The 20792-nt window shown below is 37.6% G+C and overlaps 1 protein-coding gene across 1 annotated transcript; it reads right to left on the bottom strand.

Moving 5' to 3' along the window:
* Positions 1-95: 95 nt before the first annotated feature.
* Positions 96-20558, bottom strand: LOC129259059 (exportin-4-like). The gene is made up of 10 exons (XM_064098328.1): positions 20435-20558; positions 12367-12472; positions 11752-11893; positions 11031-11172; positions 10117-10233; positions 8066-8222; positions 4116-4228; positions 3119-3276; positions 1572-1746; positions 96-1149 (listed from the first exon to the last, which is right to left on the bottom strand). The coding sequence occupies exons 1-10, from the start codon at positions 20480-20482 to the stop codon at positions 1093-1095; spliced, it is 1215 nt and encodes a 404-aa protein (XP_063954398.1). The 5' UTR covers positions 20483-20558; the 3' UTR covers positions 96-1092.
* Between the last annotated feature and the right edge of the window lie 234 nt (positions 20559-20792).

Raw genomic sequence — 20792 nt, 5'->3', positions numbered from 1 at the left:
CCCCCTCGGCAAAAACCTCCCAACCCACTACACCAACAAACACATTCCAACAATCAAATAATAAACAATACATGACAAAAAAATACTTGAACTCATTTCTGAGGCTATGAACAATCAACTTCAATGTTTCCAAACAGAAATAAGCAGTGGTTTATGACAATATGGCAATTTTGACATGAACAAAATCAAGAACTTACACAAATCTACCAAATCACAACCAATTAAGGAAGAACGGACAAAAAATTAAACAAACAAATGTACAAAACAAAAAATAAAAACACATAAAAAATTACTCAGTTCAAAACATAATCGAATTTCATGCATTCAAGCAAAGGTTATCTTAGAAAGTAATAAGCTTGCATGAGGATTGTCAGACAAAGCAACAGGTATTTTGCATGCAACTTAATTTCCAGTATGAAGGATATTTATAAACAGAAGGTGGATGTAACAGTTCATCATTGGTAGCTTTAACAAGAAAGACTAGTTATGACATGTAATATGCATGTACACTACCGCTCAAAGGCTTTGGCACATTGGTACGGTAAACGGTAATGCCTGCAGAGCCTTCGGGAGGTAATCGCGATCCTTCACCTAGGTTTTTCTGTTATCACATATCACCAGCTCAGGACATTGTCAGTGATTGAACGATCTCAGTCACATCATCACTTGAGAAACTTGTAGATTTATGGATATTTCGAGGCCTCGAGGGTAATTGGTGAGAGTCAAAATGAGACTTTTGTCACGAGTTACAATCATGTCTTACACTAAACAATAGTAATCAAATATCTAGAGTCTACATGTACTGGTAAGCAATTTTCAGGTATTGGGTATTGATTTTTCTACCCTGGTACATGGGGCTTCCGGCGAGACCCGGGTTTTAGTCCTGACCCTATAGAACGCTTACATTATGCATTCATCTTTGCAAAGTTATATGCATGCTCGCCACTTTTGATATTTCATTTATGCACGCTCGTAGACTCAGCACACACTTCGGTTGCGCACAGGGGTAAGCCATCGTTAAGCATTCGGTGACCTACATGTAGCGATGAGCTTTTGTTGCAGCACCAAACTTTGGAGATCCGGGGATTCCCCTCACCCGTTTACTGCCTGTTGTTTGGAACGGTAAACGTTAAGTACTGATGCCAAAACCTATGAGTGGTAGTGTAAAAACCCATATGAGCAAATAATATAGCCTGAACTTCAACTAACCACATAGCCTGATATAACTAACAAAAACTATATGTTGAGATTGAGAATATCCTTTGTTGCTTATTGCCCAAAAAAGAATACATGGCATACCATGAAATGTTTCGATAATTTTTTTTTTCTGGGGGCTACTTTTGCAACTTACTTCCTGGATCTGCAACATTGGATAAGCTTTAACATTGTAACAAATGGAGATTTTTCATAGCTCCTTCTTCTGGTTTCCAGGGCTGTTTTGAGCATTTCGGGGGCTTAATCACCCCAGCCCAGTGTAATTTTTTCCCTGAACCTCTTAGGAAACAGTAAAATATGTAAAAAATTTGAATATGTCAACGAACTGGTCGATTAAGAAAAGTTAAAGGACTTACCGCTTCTTCCAGTGCAGCTTGCCGGCCACAAAGACAGGTGAAGCTTGATAAAGAATCCACAAAGGAGTTTAGAAGACCAGCAGATTGACCAGCAATGAGCTCTATAGGAAACTTGGTAATGAGATGATTGATGATGTTAGCAAATCCCAAGGCTTCATGGTCCTGCACCTCAGAGCTGTATTATAAGGAGAAATGTGACAGAGTAGAGCAGACATTACCTATAAAAGCAAAACATGATTTTCAGATAGAGACAAGACTAGATGGAGTCTCGGCTGCACAGTCCAATCGATGCTTCTGCCATTGCCAGATTTGAACTATATTGCATAATGTATTCTGATATTGTGAAAGCAATTAAGTTAATATAATCATGCTATTAATCTAGAGATTAACTTATAATATGAACAAGCCATTCTACAAAGCTGAAGATCATAGTCATTCCTATATGCTTCCATGTAAAACAAAGTCTGAAGTCAGTCCTTCAAACAGTTCTTAAATTATTGCGAAAATATGACGTATTTCAGGATGTACAACCTCTGTGACCTTTGATACCTGTTCCCTCAAACAAATCAGATCGTCACTACAGTAAGCATCCAGTTCCACGGCATTTGCTCCTGCAACAATTTCTCCGGGCTTAATGTCATCTATTAAAGATGTAGAGTTAGGGTTGCAATAAGGTTTTATGTTAGGGTTAGGGTAGGGGTTAGTGTTAATATACCCAGAGTTGAACTTGATCATTTGATTAGTGTGTGGAATTTAGAGCAGAGCAATTGTCGCTGGAGCAAATGTCACAAAACCAAGCATACACCTTCCAGATTTGAAGTTGATACCTAAAATGAACGCATGTTTATTGTTATGCCCCAGAAGTGTATTATCTTAAAAAGGTAATCAAACTTCACCAAAAGCCTCACACTTACAAATTATCCTTGAGAATAAAGATATTCCAAAGCTGAACCTACCGATTGAAAGCCAGAAGGCTTTGGATGAAATGAGTCAGGTAGTCAATCTTGACCTTATGGTCAACAAAGACAGGTCTATTAAGAGGAGGTAACTGAATCACTTAGGCCTACTGGATAAAGATACTTAGCTTTCGCAAGAGCCTCACTCCTACAAATTATCCTTGAGAATAAAGAGATTCCCAAGTTGAACCTACTGACTGAGAGCCAGAAGACATCGGATGAAATGAGTAAGGTAGTCACTCTTGACCTTATAGTCAACAAAGACAGGTCTATTAAGAGTACGTAACTGAATCATCAAGGCCTACTGGATAAAGATACTTAGCTTTCGCGAGAGCCTCACATCCACAAACTACCCTTGAGGATAAAAACAGATTCCTGAGCTGAACTTACGTAATGAGAGCCTGGAGAAGGCACTGGAAGAAATGAGCAAAGTAGTCACTCTTGGCCTTGAGGTCAGCAAAGACTGGTCCGTCATAGGTAGCTAACTGAACTACCTAGGCCTACTGCATGAGGTTACTAAGCTACTGCAGCAACCTGACACCCACAAACTGTCCCAGAAAACAAAAGAAGACATTCCTTATCAGAACTTACCCATTGAGTGCCTGGAGAAGGCACCGTATAAAATGAGCCAGGTAGTCACTCTTGGCCTTGCGGTCAGCAAAGACTGGTCCGTCAAGGGTAGCTAGCTGGGACAGGCACTGCATGGCGATGTGACAAGAATCAGGGTTTAGCCGTGTCCTTGCATGAATCTGGAGGTAAAACAGGAAGAGCATTACTGGGAGTGTTTCATGAAGCACCTTGACAGTGATGTTCAGTTACTAATTTGTTTTATAAAACCAATCAGATACTAGGATTTCAGCAGCTTCCAAAACAGATGCAAGAGAAAATCGTTGAATATTTGATTTATGAAATGTTTCCTTGATCTAAGACATAAAATTAATATTGTTTTAATATTTGAAGGATCCAATCTGAATTACTCTCCATGAAATTCGCAAACATTCTTGCAGTCATATTTTACTTAAAGAACTCTAAATACATTGGTTGAAAAAAATTATACATGATCAAGAATGGAATTTCAAAAATAGTAACATCAATGAGTATTTGATTTTCAGTAGTAATTAAATGGATGCAATTTGAAAAATTATCAATGATTTGATCTGTTACATTGAAAATGGAATTACAGTGTAAATGTTATTCTGTAAATCAAAAGCACCCCAGTGAAAATGTGGTTCACTACTGCATTTACCTCAAGAGCACACATTACACAGTTAATTATTTCCTTTTGATCTTTTCAGAAAAGATATTCATGTATGTGCACCTGCTATTTGTTTATTTTTTTTTATTGTAAATGTATGATGATATATATGGTTTGTGAAACATTTGCAATAAAAATCATTGAAAGATAAATGATAATAAGAACAACAATAATAATAATTTTGGTTATTGCTTGGTGACACAACTAATTTGAAACATTCTGATAAGAAAATATATACATGTAACCTCCCATACAAAGAAACAGATTCAGTATTGGATACCATCATAGAATCCAATGGTGTCACCGCTCCTCTGTTATAACAATTATTTTTACCTTGAAAAATAGTTCTAGCAGTCCGTGGTCTAGAAGAGGGTCTCTCCATTTACCATCAGGTCTCAGAGGGGGTGTGTCCACAGGCTGGAATGACCCTACACGCCGTCTCGCCGGTGAAAATCAGATAGTCAAGGAAAGTACAGAATGCATTGAGGTACTTAAGTATCATCATCATGTAAATCACAAGAGATGAAAGATTATTTGCAATTGTTGTCACTGTGGAAGTTTCATCAGGGTAAGTATCGCATCATGAACTGGCCCCTTTGCAAATGTGAGGAAGGGCCCATGTGCTACAATTGTTCCAATAAAAAATTGGTGTACAAAGTCAAACATAAAATATATCCTAAAACTTAACCCTAATCCTAAAACTACTCGAAACCAAAAACCAATTTACAGCTTTGTCCCTACAATGCTCATCTCCCGAGAAATTTAAGCTGGAGCATTTGTCACAAAAGCAAATATTGCATCATCGTTTGAAATCTGTTTAAATCAAAAACGTATTGGAATAAACTTTAACTAGATAAAGTTTCCCAAACAATATTTCCCCCTGCTGTTAGTTAATAATATGAATACATTGTTGTGAAAAGGAAATGTCTAAGAGCAAACTCCCAGCTCAAGCAACAAAAAAATTACACGGGGGCGACGGGCAAATTCGCCCCGGAAATGCCTTAAGTCGCCCTTGAAATCACCCAAAATCATGCTTTCGGGGGCGAAATAAAATCTTAATGTCTCAGCGGCCCACGAGCGCTATATGCTCGAGCTCCGCTTACCATTTAAAAATTATCCAAAATCTGCACTCAAAATCATGAACAAGCCTTGAAAATAGCAAGGAGTACAGTTTCAAATTCCGAAGTTGCGTCTTTTTTTCTATACCACGTTTTTCCATAAACATGGTATGAAAAAAAAATCAACGCAACGGTCGGGAAACAGTTGCATGTATAGGGGTCCATTATGACTACCACCGTGTGCAATTTCTAATGCACATTTTCCCCTACAGATATCACAATTCTACGATAAAATAATTCAAATTACACAGGATATAAATCCCAGAGTCTAGTAACCTCGCATTGGTGAGACTGAGTTATCATTCGGCTTTGCTTTTCAAAACGGCCTATTACTGTAACATCCAAAATAACTTACCTTATTTGTTAATCATAACTTAAAAATCATTTTGTTTTATTTTTCTAGGGGATGAGGTAAATATCAGACAATAAATCTTCAAACAAAGCTCCATCTATTCTACAAGGCCGGCGGGAGGCTCACGCACGCATTGGTGCTTGTACTAGCTAGCCAGTCTGGGAAAATTCGCTCAGTAAAGGTCTCAATGATAGTGATTTTCTGTTTCAGACAGAGTTTACATTTTGGGTATACATACCTGCCAACCATTCCGATTTTGGCGGAATTATACCGATTTTTCGACCTCCATTCCGAATTCCGAATTTTAAAACAAAAATTCCGATTTTTGGGTTAATCAATATAGTGTTGAAATTATTGAAACGGCTGTATAATGCGACTAACGCATGCACGGCTGTAATATGCGACTAACGCATAAACGACTGGAGCGCACGGCTACGCAAATGCGCTAGCTACACGATATACACAGAGAGCGACTTTAAACGGCGCGCGAATACTGCTAAGTGCGCAGTTCCATTGCAAATGCATGTGAAAATTAACGAGCATACGTACTCGCAACGGCAGCACTTAGGGCGCTACATTTTGAGGTGTTGTCGTTAGCGTTGACTTCCGGAAAAAAATGGCGGCTGACATTGACTAGCGAAAGAGCCAGTTTTTAGTGAGGACATGTTTTCATAATCCACGAACATCGGAAAAACCGTGAAAGAGTAACCTTTTTAGACCCCTTGTTTCCTAACTACGATGTTAAGAATCACCGATGGTGATATTTTTGACGCGAAACAAGGTGATTTAGGTAAGAAAATTTCACTTTTTATTTGAGGTTTTGCCCATGTCGCCGGATGATTTTGTAGTGTGGGAGTGAGTTAGTGATGTATCGTACATATCTAGAGTGTGTTGGTGATTACAGTGGTATATCGCTGAGTCTGCTGATGATATGAACGGCAGGTCGTAGAACACCGGCCCCCCGCCCGGCCGCGTACCGACGCAATTAAGTTAGATCTATCCCTACGCAATTTAACATTGATCTGTACATTATTTTTCGAATAATTGTCTATTTTTTGAGGAAGAAAGATGATCAACTTCCGATCTTGGGTTGAGCCTTCGGAGCCAAACGCCAAATCTACTTTACTTGCTTCTCTTGCCTAAACCATGCCTGAACTCCCGGCGCCCGCCAGCCCAGTGGCTGCGCCTCAGCCTCCCGTCTTTTACCGGCGCACCGCAAGTGCAGTGGTGGGTGCGGGTCGGGCACATGCAGCCGTTAGCTTCGGCTCCGTTTTTGTCATGGTTGAAAATCTGCTTTCTTCTACCAACAAGCACTTATTAAATGTAGGTTATGATATAACCTTGTCCTCAGTCAGTAACCCCTGTGTGGTGAAATAACATGAATAAGACAATGGCAATGTTTGGCTTATTTTCTCTTGATGCATGATTGATAGGCTGGATAATAAATGTTTGATTTTTTTTGGCTTGTCAGTTTTTAATACAGTAGGGATAACTTTTAATCTAAATTCATCATAAAATCTTGAAATTATTTTTTTGTCTAATTGAAAATAGAATGTGTGGAGATGAAGATCTGCATCAATCTCACTTTCCACCAATAGAGGGCCTCACAAAAATATGCTCAAAATCAAAGTTTTTAGAGAGCTCTGATGAACAAATAAAATTATCCTTAAGTCTATATAGATATATCACACCTGAATGAAACTGGGTGGTTTATGTCACAAAAGTGATATTTTAAAGACCTTTTTTTAATTTGTAATTGATAAATAAAGGTAGACTCTACATGTAGGTCATCCTCTGGTGTGGTAATGAGGGTAAATTTGCTTTTAAAAGTGTAGGGAAATGCTACTTTTACATGCTGAAAATGCAAAGAGTCCATATAGGCTATACCGTTGGAGCGGACCGGACACCCGCTCGGCGCCCTCGGAACTTTGATACTGATTTTTTATTATCAAAGGTTGGCAGGTATGGGTATATCATTCAAAACTGTAAAAAATTTGATGATTTCTTCATTGTCATGTATATTTAAGTTATTAATGAATACATTCTCACCGAATTTAGACTCCCCCATAGAGAAATGCAATTTCCGTAAGAGATCTGCATTTTCAAAGAACTTCAGGAAAAGTTAGGGTATGTGGGCCTTTATTACATGGCAGAGTACAGGTTATTGTACTGGAATAGACGGAGTAGAAATTAGATACTGTATTGAATTCATTAATATCCTAGTTCAACTCACAGTCACGCCCACACAAACACACACACCCACATCCAAGATTCTAAGCATGAAAAAAATCATACAATATTAAACAATAAACTTCATTAAAGTGAACAGGTATTCCTCAAAATACAAAACAGTAGCATTTGAAAAGAGCTCCCGAAAGGAAGAAATGGAGCCCCCGAAAAAAAATAATTATTTTTTTCCGAGCTCAAGACATGTTCACATTTACTCAGGAATCTACTGAAGACATTTGCTGTTTCACTACTCAGGTAGGATTTAAGGATATTATTATTAGTTTATAATAAGAATAGATTGATGTGACAAGAGCACACTCCCAACTCAAAACCTGTTGATATATAATCAGCAATCTCCTAAAGATCCTGGATGCATAACCACTCTAAATTGCATTAAATTTCAAAATTGGTACAGTTTACAATAAGAATGGGCTGAACAAAGAGCAAACTGCCAGTTCAGGAACACTTCACATAATACTCAATAATCTACTGAGGGACTTGGAAGTATCATAACTTTAATAGATGGCATTAAATTGACAGTATTATTATTACACAATAAAAAATGAATTGTTGTAAAAGGATATGTCTAACGAGAGCAAACTCCCAGCTCAGGACCTGTTCACATATACTCAAGAATTTACTGAAGACCTTGGCTGTGTCACCACTCAGAGGACCTTCTGTTGACATCAGTTGATGAAGGATTTGGACAGCATACATGAACACCTTCTTCAGGTCGTGAATCTACATAGAGATACATGTAACAGAATGTTTGGACTGTCAAAGAGGTTATATGACATTTGCTCTAACAGCAATTGCTCCTCTGCAAATTCCACACATTAATGGCATGACTAACTTCAACCCTGGATTAAAGAGAAATTCCAGTAGTTGCAGTAAACACTGATTTCATGAGAAAGTCTGTAAAACCAGGCTTAATTGTCAGTATATCATCGAGGATCTAGATCTGGTACAGTTACATAAACTGAACTTTGTGAAATCTTGAAATCTACGCTGAATAATGTTCAGACTGAACTTCCCCAACACAGATAAGCGCACGTGGGACAGTGTATAATTATTGCTTTGAGCGTCGGGCCCGACGCTCTACCCGAATCCTGTGCTTATTTGCTGATTTCTCAGCAATTACACAATTTCTTCCAGAATCCTTTGGCACATGCGTTTTATTTATACAAACAGACACTTTGGTGGTCATTTCATTGGATTCTGTACGAACTCATTTTGATATCGTTACCAAAACTAGCATTTACCTTTAACACTATACTCTTTCCAAAACCTAACCCTAAACCTAACATTAAACCCTATTGTAACTCTAACCCTATATCTTAGACAAAATAAAGCCGCAACAATTATCGCTGGAGCAAATGCCATGTCACCGTCGAAGAATATATTTTCACTACAACTTTAAAACTGACCAGATTGCTTTAACCCTATTAAATAGACTGGGCTATTTTGATGCCTAAGAAGACTGGGGGGGGGGGCTGATTCAGCCCCCCCCCTTATGATCTCAGCCGTCGACCACCCGATCTCGACGAAAATTGGCATGTGCATTACCCATGGCATAATCTCCAAGACTGTAGGATCAAATTTTCCGAAAAATCTCATAATTCATTAATTATGCTAATTTATGCGTAAAATCAAAGATTTGCTCTAATTAACTAAATAAGGCATCTAAACTGCTTATTTTTTATTCACAGACTCTTTGTAGGATTCTGATCAAATGTACTTTAAAAAAAATTCAATATCACAATTCTTTTCTTATGTATTTTATTGTTTTTAAAATTTCTTATGTATTTCTATGTTTTTCTACTTTTTGTTTTTTATTGTTTTTTCAATGGAAATCGTCCGCTACTTTATTCTGACCATAAACAAGATGAAATTAATTAAGTTTGATTAGTAAAATTGAAAATAATGATACATTTATGAATTTTTGCTAAAAACACAATTTGCATTGGATTTGTACACGAATTCACGTTTTTGAGCAATTTCGGGTCGACGTGCACTTACAAAATGTTGCGTAATTTCGGAACCACGTACCTGGGCGTCGCAAATTTGGTCTCAAAAGTTGCGCAAGACTTGAAAGAAAAAAGTCCTGGAACGGCTCGGCGCCAGCTTTCCATGTTACAAATTTATCGCGAGAAATGTCGAGGGGGGGGGGCTGAATCAGCCCCCCCCCCCAGTCTTTTTAGGGTTAAAGTAAGGAATGGAATGCATATCCTGTCCCCCCAAAAACATGTTCAGCTTGAAATAAATGTTAGAACCATGTTTTAGAAACAAACAAATTGTATGATACTGACAATTTTTTTATGATTAGTGCTAAAAAACATGGTTTCCAGACCGTTTTTTTTAGATACACATTTCTTGCAAAAGATACAAATAAATAGAAACATACATGTACATGCAGTAATGAAAACAAGATACTGAAATACACAAAAGGTAGGATAGCAGCCCAAAATTTTATAGAAACACAACATTTAGGCCATACATGTATGTATGATTTCACAATTGAAAGTGAAACACAACTCATATCCATGTTTCTAGAAAAAAAAACAATTTTCTAAATCTAACAAATAAGCATGATATCAAATGCTGCTGATAATATGATAACACATTTTGAAAATACCTCAAATATATGTTTGCATTGTATGTGGAACTCCCAGCTAAGACCGATATCACTGGTTCGTGTGGATCCTGAGTACTCATTGAGGAGAGCCGTCAACATGGAACATGCTATCATTTGCTGAAAGGAAAAGTATAATAAATAATTAAGCAAACAATAGAAATCTATAGGAAACTTTATTAAAGGGGAATCCAACCAAAATAAAAACTTGTTTTTTGAGGAAAAAGAAAAATTGGACAAGTTGATAGGTGAAAGTTTGAACAACATCAGACAAACACAGAAAATTATGAATTTTTAAAAGTTGTAAATATTAGTAATTATCGTACCCATGGAGACTTCAAATTGGCCGCATATGTGATGTCATAGTGATGTATTAAAAAAAGGGCAAGGACTACTCTTCCATGTACTCCATTACATAAAATGGCTAAAATTTCTTTTATAACTTTTACTACAAAATATATCTTTCTTTCATGAGGACATAAAACAATTATTACATGGGTTATATTTAGTTTACTGCCCCAGGGGAATGGGTAGTTAGGAGAAAACCACAAATCCCTGATAATTACATGGCCTATGGGAAAGTTGTCCTTGCCCCTTGTCATAATTTACTTACCCAGTTGCCAATTTGAAATCTACATAGTCTTAGGATCTCAATTTTAAAGCAGTTACCGGTTTAACTTTCTTATTGCTTGTCCAATTTCTTTCAAACTTTCACCAGTCTATTTTATTATTTTTCTCCTTTCCAACACAACACTTTATGACCAAGGCTGGATTCCCCTTTAATCAAATGACTGCAGAAAAGAAGTTGAATACAATGATGATACAATTAGATCCCAAGAGACCACTTGAAGCTAAAAGAATGCTGAACATTGCATTATTTACCAAGATAAGTTTTATTATTTCCCAAAATTACTTACCAAAGGTGGATCACCACTTGTGATGAGCTGAGAGATATCGGCAAATAGACCTTCCCTACCATTCTCCTTGCTCTCCACCGTCCCTCGCTTGAAGATTACCGCTACCGCTTGAAGAATCTGCTCCCGCACATAGCTGGGTAAGCTGTAAGAACAAGATCAAGAGAGGCAAAGGAAACTCAATATGAAGATATACAACTGTACAGCAGGTGATTTCAAGATCGGTTTTGTTGTAGGTGTTGAGTCTTGGAAGCACAATGTTGATTCTCTACCCTACATGTAGCTCAGACACATAATGTCAGTTTAATAATAATCAAAATTACATTACTGACAGCTCAACACTTGGTGAGGTTCACCCTCGGACCAGCTTAAAGGGGAATCCAGCCCAAATAAAAACTTGTTTTCAGGGGGGCGTTTCATCAACATTTTTGTCCGACAAGTTGTCAGATCTGACATCTTTTCTGGATTTTGATTGGCTGAGAAGCACTGTTACTATGGTAACTGTCGGATAAAATGGGACTTGTCGGATAAAATGTCTGACAAGTCCTTTCATGAAACGCTCCCCAGAGGAAAAAGAAAAATCAGACCAGTTGATCGGACAAAGAATAAGAAAGTAATGAATCTTTAAAAATTGTAAAAATTGGTAATCACTATACCCATGGAGTCTTCAAATTAGCCACATATGTAATGTATTAACTTTCTAAAGAGCATTTTATATTCTCACCCTGGTTTATGCGTGACATATTTCAGAAGAAAACTGCGGACACTGTAAACCTGCGAGTGGTCAAGCATTGCCCAGTCTCTAATGACCGCTTCTTTGACCGTTGATGCAGCCTGAAACAAGATGTAGTCAACACTGCTGTGTTCTGTGTACGAAAAAACATAAAAAGACAATTTTACACTTACTTTATAATTACATACATAAAACACGTACAAGTGTATTGCTACTTTGGGCCCGTTTCATAAAGATTTACAATTATGGTAACTGTGCTGTCATGACAACTACATTTTACAGGGCTCAGCAGGCAATCAAAATCAAGGCTTCCATTGAAGTTACCATAACAGTAAAGTTACCATAAACTGAACTCTTTTTGAAATGTGCCCCAGTAAACATTTCAATAAAACATACTAAATTCGAGACTTATTTTGTCTTTCGTCCCGTAGCAAAAACTTACAGACTGTATTAAAAGGAACTAATCAAAAGGCAGCTTTAGATTCATGACACAACTTCTGTGAATATTGCTACAAAACCTCCCCATAAAATAATTGTAGTTTTGATTAAAATCAAAGACTTCTAATGACATTTTTTAATGCTCCAATCTTATTTGTTGATACTCACCCAAAATGAATTGGCATGCTTGGAGTGGGTTTGATGCTCTTCTGAAAGCAAGAATGGTATGCTCTGCAGCCTGTCTCTGTTCCTGATTAACAGTATGAGGTGGTGCCTAAACCAAAAAAAAAAAAAAAAAAGACTGGATTACCGACGACATTTAGGTCACATGTATTTATGCATGAGTTTATTACAACTATTAATATCTACTACTAAATTCCCACTGCTCTACTCAGCAGTCTAACTGTGTGGGTATGAGACAAAGAGACGTGTCGACCAAACAGCAATTAGATCAAATTGGTTTGCCCATGTAGACTTCTCGGAAGTACATGTAGACCAACTGCTTATAGACCAAGAGAAGTATCTTACTAGCTGCGGACAAAGGATTCCATGAACATGTACCATGATAAAGGGGATCTCAGAAATTCCTCTGTAAATAATATCAATTTGAGGAACTACATGTGTAAAGTGCATCAGACAGAGGCTAAGAAAAGAATCAGAAATACAGAAGTTTTAGTAAAAGTATGACTGATACCTTTATAGGAGCCTATAACCTAGTTCTCAAAAACAAACAAACAAATAATGAAAGGGAGATAGCCAGAATATTATCTGACTGACATCTAGCCTACAATTATCTACCTTCATGAAAATATGTAAACAAAATTTAGGGAATGAAAATGTGAAAAATAGCTCAATCTCAGCATTTTTGGAGGAATATGGTAGGATCTACATTTTAACTCACTGCTGCCGCAACCCTGGATAAACACTATTATTAGTGGAGGTAAATGCCCCTGTATACATTATAAGAAAGATCATTCGTATGTTTTCTATATACACGCATATATGCGTATATATACATGTATATTCACGTATGTGTAATTGAGTCTATGAGTAGTGCATGTGCATGTATACATGGAAGAAAACTATGCCAGCAAATCGTATTTTGCCAAAATGTCTATGAGTAAGAGATTAACAGACTCAGTCAAAGGACTCTTTGAAAAATGTGTTTGACGGCTTTTGTCTCCTCATACAACTAAACGATAAGTCTTTGCACTCATAGCTAAGAGAACAGCCTCATCAAGGACTTGTAAAAAATGCACCTGACGTCGTAAACTAGTGCAAAATTCTTTGAATAGGGGAGGCATGGTCTGGAGATGTATTCGATTTCTTACTTAGAATTACAACAGTACCTACTCTGCTTACAACAATTCTATATTTGACCGGGACTGGTTATGATGGCAGTGAGTTTCTTGTATATATATTCGAGAGTGTGTCCTCTCCTAGTGATTGATTGTTGTTCAACTGAATTTTGGATGAATTACAAGAGAACAGCTGATTGCTTGGTCCAACTTTATGCGAGACCTCTGAAGTAAGTTCTTCCATTATGGCAATTTTCCAGAGCAGTTCAATGGAGAAATCAATATCGATGAGAGCTTCTTCAGAAGGAGGTGTAAATATCATTGCAGTGATCCCAGAACAGTTTAAGTCTGGATCTTTAGAATGGTAGAAAGGTCATCATATCGCACAATCCTGTATCCAGTTGACAAGAGGAATGAACGGACCCTAATACCTCTCATTGAAAAACAGTCAAGAAGGGATCACTCATCTACAGGATGGCTGGAAAGCATCAATTGAACGGCAGAGGGTGTGCATTTCACTGTTGAACATAAGCACCAACTCTAGCAACATTGAGAGAGTGGTAAAATCAAAGACGTCCATACAAACACCATCAAAGGGCCATGGAAGATAGCAAAGGATCACTTCCGCAAGGCAAATCTTACCAGGCTATCAAAATTCTAAGATCATCTTCTCAACTAAAAAGTCAATCAAATCACATGGCTGTTGAGAAGGCTGTCAGGATTTGCCAAGTACATTGTGAATAGAACACAATCTCTCAGAAGCCATCACTCAAAAAAAGCAGTCCCCTCTTCCACTCTTGGGATGCTCACCAGAAGGAAGTAAGAATCCTTTGATTCCACATCCAATGGTGACGGGATCGGTGAAAGGGGTCAATATCACGCCTCTCCCTTCAAGTCCGACAAGCCAGCCGACATGTAAGTGGAACATCCTAAGCTCGACTTCTATGACATTGTTATAAAAGAAAAAGCATCACACCTTTTGGACCTTGTACCAGTGCATGTAGGTATGAAGGGCAAGGCTATTGTCAAGAGTAGATCTCAACGACCTGCCTTTGACAAAGATAGCTTTGCTTACGCCATGTCATCCAACAGTGGCGAATGAACGATGACTTTGAATTGGCATTTATCTATCCTTAAATTGACAAAATCTTCTGCCAATATGAAATGCATTTATAAATAGGAGTGGGCTATACATGGGTCAAAAATACTTTTTTTGTAATTTCAATATGGCAACAGTTTTTTTTTATTCCTTGTAATGTATCTCAACATGAAATGACAATATTTTTTGTCTCGGGTCCGAGAAAAAAGTGTGCCGGGCCAAAATCCAAAATGGCCGCCAAAAGCCACCAAAATCACAGTTTTGGCCACAACTTCTTTATTTGGTGGTCTTTTTCTCTGGTTTTGGTGTCTATTCATATGTTTTTGGGTGCAGGTAATATGTTTTTCCTATGATTAGTACTTTTAAACCATTATTTGTAGAGTTAAAAGGTAATTATACCTAATTTTTCAAATTTTTATAGTTTTTTTTCAGCCAAAAAGTAGGTTTTATCGTCCTGGGGTTCTTGGATATTAGATTGTACGAGGTCAACAATAGAAAGCAGCTTCATATTGCTATATTGCTTTTATTCCTCTACTTTGGGTTTTACGGATATTTGTGAAATATATATCTTATTAAATAAAAAATGTAAATTATCCATTGGGCCTAAACAGTACATATATACAATGTACTGTACATACTGCACTGCATAAATGCATTGGCCACCATGACAGCTAACAACGCCTGTACAAACTATAGTGTCATAGAAATGAGCTCTCAGGTTTAGAATTAGATGCCTCAGAAATTGAAGATATGTTTTGTCTCAGAAATTGAGGACGTTTTGTCAAATATGCTAATTCAGGGGGCGGAGAGAGGTAATTAACCCCACATCATGGCATTTACACTGTAGCTATTCTGGTCCCCGTTGCATAAAAATTTACCATTATGTTAACTTAACTTAATGGTAACTTGCATTGAATCCTTGATTCTGATTTGCTGTTGATCAGCGTTACCATGATATTTAACTGACCCTATAAATATAGGCCAGTTTAGACACCACAACCAGGTAAAAAAAAGCCTCCAAATGGAGAAGATATGGTTAAAAATGTGATGTACGTATATGATATACATGTGTGATATTTTTGTGCAATTTATGTTGCTGGTTTTATCATGTACATGTATTATACATCAGCTGACAAGCAATCAAATACACAATTCACAATCTAATTCTAAACATTAGGAGCTCATTTCTATGACACTATAGTTTATATACAGTCCTTTTCATATGTCATGGTGGTTAATGCATGGATATATGCAGTGTAGTATGTACAGCACAGTGCATTGTATACCGTATAGCCCCTATGGATAAATGACATTTTCTTTTATTTGATAAGATATATTTCGCAAATATCCGTAAAAACCCAAAGTAAAGGAATAAAAGCAATATAGCTATATAAAGCTGCCTGCTACTGTTCAACTGGTATCGTCTAATATTCAAGAACCACATAATGATGAAATCTACTTTTTGGCTGAAAAAATGGCTTTAAAAAGTGGTAAATTTAAGTAAAATCACCTTATAACTACAAATAATGATTTAAAAGTACTAAGTTTAGGAAAAACATATTCCCTGCCCCCAGAAACATATGAATAGACACCAAAACCAGAGAAAAAGACCATCAAATAAAAAAGTTGTGGCCCAAAATGTGAATTTGAGGGGTTTTGGCGGCCATTTTGGATTTTGGCCCGGCACACTTTTTTCTCGGACCCGAGACAAAAAATATTGTCATTTCATGTTGAGATAAGGTAAAAGGAACACAAAAAAACTGTTGTCACAGTAAAACTAAATATCACCCATTTATAGCCCACTCCTATTATAAAAGAAAAATTTCATGGTACATGCTAACAATTTTTTTTTCTTCTTTCAGAAGCAGGTGTGAAATGATCTCTTGATATACTGTGGGTACGTACAATTACCCTTTTCAATTTTTTGACCAAAAAAAAAACATTTCATTCATTTTTCACAATGTAGAAGCTGCTCGCATATGACGTCACAAATCAAATAATTTAAATTATAATAATAGATCCTTAATCTTACCTCAAATAACTAGTAAATCGCAAAGGAGAAAAAAAAATTGAAGTCTCTTCTTGTGAAAATGGGAACCAGTGAGTGTAACAATAGACCTACATGTAGATCTAGATTCCAGAAGTACGAACAGATCTACACTGGTTCCCATTTTCACAAGCAAGTTTATAGCTTGTTCATGTTGAGTTTTCGTAGTTAGCTTGTTGATGTTGAGTTTCAGCAGTTAGCTTGTTTTCTTCCTTGTTTAGGGAGACAACATAGGCATATAGAAAAAGGAGGACATATGAAAATAATCTAATTATTTCAACTTTATGAAGAGTCTCGCCATCGAATAACGTTATGTTGCGTCAAAAATCAATACATAAACACAAGACGGAAATTGGAATCCAACCAATTATCGCCGAGGCTCTGCATGGGGAATTTCACATTGGAAACAAAGTTTGACAAAGGAGATCACATCAAATCTATTTAAAATCTGACTCTGTCTCGTCCTCGGTCAGGCAGCATGCAGTAGGCACAGGCTAGGTCATCTCAGCGGATAAAAATCAAATTCAAGTCAAAAGAAGGACCGTGTTTCTTCTGAGTGATGACCAGTAGAGTAACCTGCCCACAATTTGGCATGTTAAGGTTTTCTGCAATATTTTTTTGGTTATTTTTTTGTTCTTTGAAATGGATTGCTATGTTTTCTGCCCGCCATTAGACAGCCCGCAGTTCGACAAAGCGCATCACGCGTTCAAAAGTCAATGTGTGCGAGCGCCGCTGAATCGCGTCACACCGATTGCGATATGCAACCCGGAAGTTGCAGCAGCTATTCGCTCCTGTAGTAGAGTTAACGCGCCCTGAAATTGTTAATTATTTCACAAGCCAGCACCACAGTCAATCAATCAGAATCAATCACAGTCAATCACCACAACACACACTTATCAGCACTAATGGTATGCAGTTTCGCACAGGCCAACTTTGATCAAATTTCCCCACCATAAATTGTTCGCAAATTATGTCATGGCAAGACTAGACTTTCAACCACATTTTGAGGTCAATATTGCCAAGGGCACGCGGCACAGCGTTTCCAAATATCGCGATTGGGAACTGCTGTATTTCCGCTCCGAGTCTGATCTCAACGTTATTGTTAAAAATATCGGAAAGACATCGCTACACTTCGCCGTAATTTTGACATGGACTGAAGTTAGCGACCAAAAGATTGGCCTGCGGCAGCTTACCTGTTTATTCACCGCATGATTTTGGTCACTACTCACCAGTAGAGGCGCATGGCCAATATGGGAGACTGTCACCCATGAGAGACATTATCTCCTACATCAGAGACTTTTATAAAGAATTTGGGTATCCAATTTCAAAGACAGTATCCGGTTTGGGAGACCAATTTTCTTTGTTTACATTTGCTGCAAAAGGATTACCTTGGCGGCAAATAAAAATGTGATAAGCAGAATCCTCATGAAAAATTACCCCTTTTCACCGTCTACTTTTGTTTTTATAAGGATTTTTGTTGTCATCCACACACAAAACAAATGGGCTTCTGACCTCAGTGGGACAAAATTTTGGGTGGAAAAAAATCATGCTTTTGTTGGTGTTGTTTCTTTTGTTCTTTTGCAAAGCAAGTCTCCAATCTCAAAATGTCCTGCTTCAACTTCAACTCGCCTCAACTGCTTCAACTCGCAAGTTTAAGCGGGACATTTTAGCACTTTTTAATCTAGCACCGCTCATGATTTTGCCGCCCTCTATACGCGTCACGTAACTAGGTTGCAATAACAATGGATTCAAGATGGCGATGTCAACAGATGTAAGTAAACTCTCTTCTACTTTTATTATTTTATCGCATTTTGGCGTCATTTTGCAACCATAACTATCCATTTTTGGCCAAACGTTGCCAACCGATATTTTTATCCATGTACAGAAGTGTTAACCTCAGATTCTAAACATAACTAGCAGTTTGGCGCATTTTTATAGTTGCCTTTTTCTTTGGTGTGTGGAAGCCAATACGTAGCCACGCCAGGCTTCATGCGGGAGTAAGCCTACGTATACTAGTAGTAGGGTGTCTGGAGAAAAATATTATTTTTCTTATTTCAAGAAAATATCACATTTTTTTTGTGAATTTGAAGAGAAATGACCTTCAGACTGACAGAAATGTAACATTTTTGAAAAAAATCTGATTATTGGCTGCAAAAAAGAAGAATGAAATTAGGTCAATTTTCAGCATTTCTCTGCCATAGACTGTGTAGTTAAGAAATGGACACACACAAATCCAAATTTTTAGCTTCCGAGAGCTGTTATAAATTTATCATTAATGCCAAAAACTTGTCCATAAAGAGTCCAATAGGATTTTTATGCTCTTTCTGATGGTTTTATATTTTTATAAAGATTTGGAAACCAGATCACAATGAAAAATTGCGACAAAGTGAAAAAATTGTGCAAAACAGAAATTTCATTTTCCCATAGAAAACGCATGGGGAAATGGCAATCTCAACACACACAAAAATAAGGGTTTGCAATTTATCTCTAAATCCTTATTTAAAATGATCATATAAACTTGTCCTTACTGTCAAAAGAAGCCCCTGAATTTTCTCTTTCCATACATGCCAAACACAAGTTAATAATCAATTCAGATCACATTTTTCTAGTAGCCTGAACTTCCCAAAAAAAATGTGCCATATTTTCCCCTAAATCAGCCTGTCTTAGTTATGCTGACACTTTTCAGTGTGGCTTCAGACACCCTATTAGTAGATGACTTTTACTCCCCAGAGCAGAAGCCTGCAGGCTAGCCATGGGCTGCGCGGGCGGGAGCCCAGGGGCTTACCGTGTATTTGACCATACTCAAGGGACTAGCGTGATTTATGGTCTAAATATTTCTCCAAATGAATTGTGAAAACAGAAATTATGCACTTACCACGATTATATGGATGAAGGTCTAACGAGTGGCAGTTTCCTGACATCAAGGCACAGACTGGAACCTCAAAAAACGAAAAGTTATCTCCTTCTAGTTCTACCCCAGTCTCGATCAGCCATTTTTGTTATGAATACATAACAAAATGGCCGATCGAGACTGGGCTCCCTGGGTTAGCCATGTGATTGATTGAGGGGCTTGCTACACGAGTGACAATCACTCAGTGACATTCATGATTTACGAACTAGGGAAATTTGCTCGTAGTCAGCCAATGCGAAACTGCATTAGCGCCCATTGCCTTGGCCTTACTATAATTTACTGTAACGCAAAATTGTGTTATCTCCACTGGATATGCATGCATTATGCCATTAATATTAATAATCACACGCGCCAGTGCCGTGGGGCTCCGGTACACATCGCTCGCCATGCCCATGCCCAGGGGCCGATTGCACGAAAGGGTCTTTCCAAGGACCGTCTTTCATGTCGCCCATCTTTTAATTTATGATACGCCATGTGAAACGCATTTCAAATAAATTATCTGCAAATATATTTTATTTGTCCGTTAAAATAAACAAAATATTTGTTTAATTATAACATGATGTGATATCTCATGAAATTGTATAAAATTTGATTTAAAAGCAAGCTTACGAATTTTATTTGTTTATCATAAATTTCAGAAACACCCCGCTTATAGCGCATCATAAAAGATGGGCGACACGAAAGACGGTCCTTGGAAAGACCCTTTCGTGCAATCGGCCCCAGGACTGCAACTGTGTGACCGTAAACAGGCGCGCCAAACCCGCCATTCATTTTTGTCCCCCAAAACATTGATAAGCTCATGCCTAAACTCAAGATATCTCTTCAACAACCCCAAAAGACACACACAAACTTGATCAATATATTCAGAGTCAATACATTACCAATATGATATGTGAAGCTTCTTCTAGCTGTCTCAAAAAGTCGCCCATTTTTTATTGAAAATAGTCGATTCTTGTCTGTAGCAGAAGTCGTTCGCCCAAGTTTCCAAGCTGAATGAATAACTTCCGGTGATGAACTCGCGCACGCGCACTGTGAGTATAATAAATGGCGATGATGAAAACATAGAGACTATTAGCCCGGGGGGGGGGGGGGGCCACTTCCATTGACGAGTGGATACCATGCGCGACCATGGGGTCTCGAAAAGCACCCAAATCGGACTCTAAACACGTAGTGTTGGGGCAAAAAGGACATCCTTTATAAAACATTTTAATTTTGTTTTATCATCCCCGCAAATTTGAC

The sequence above is a fragment of the Lytechinus pictus genome, chromosome 4, assembly GCF_037042905.1.
Source record: "Lytechinus pictus isolate F3 Inbred chromosome 4, Lp3.0, whole genome shotgun sequence".
NCBI classification, from domain to species: domain Eukaryota; kingdom Metazoa; phylum Echinodermata; class Echinoidea; order Temnopleuroida; family Toxopneustidae; genus Lytechinus; species Lytechinus pictus.
This window is presented reverse-complemented; position numbering and strand designations above follow the sequence as displayed.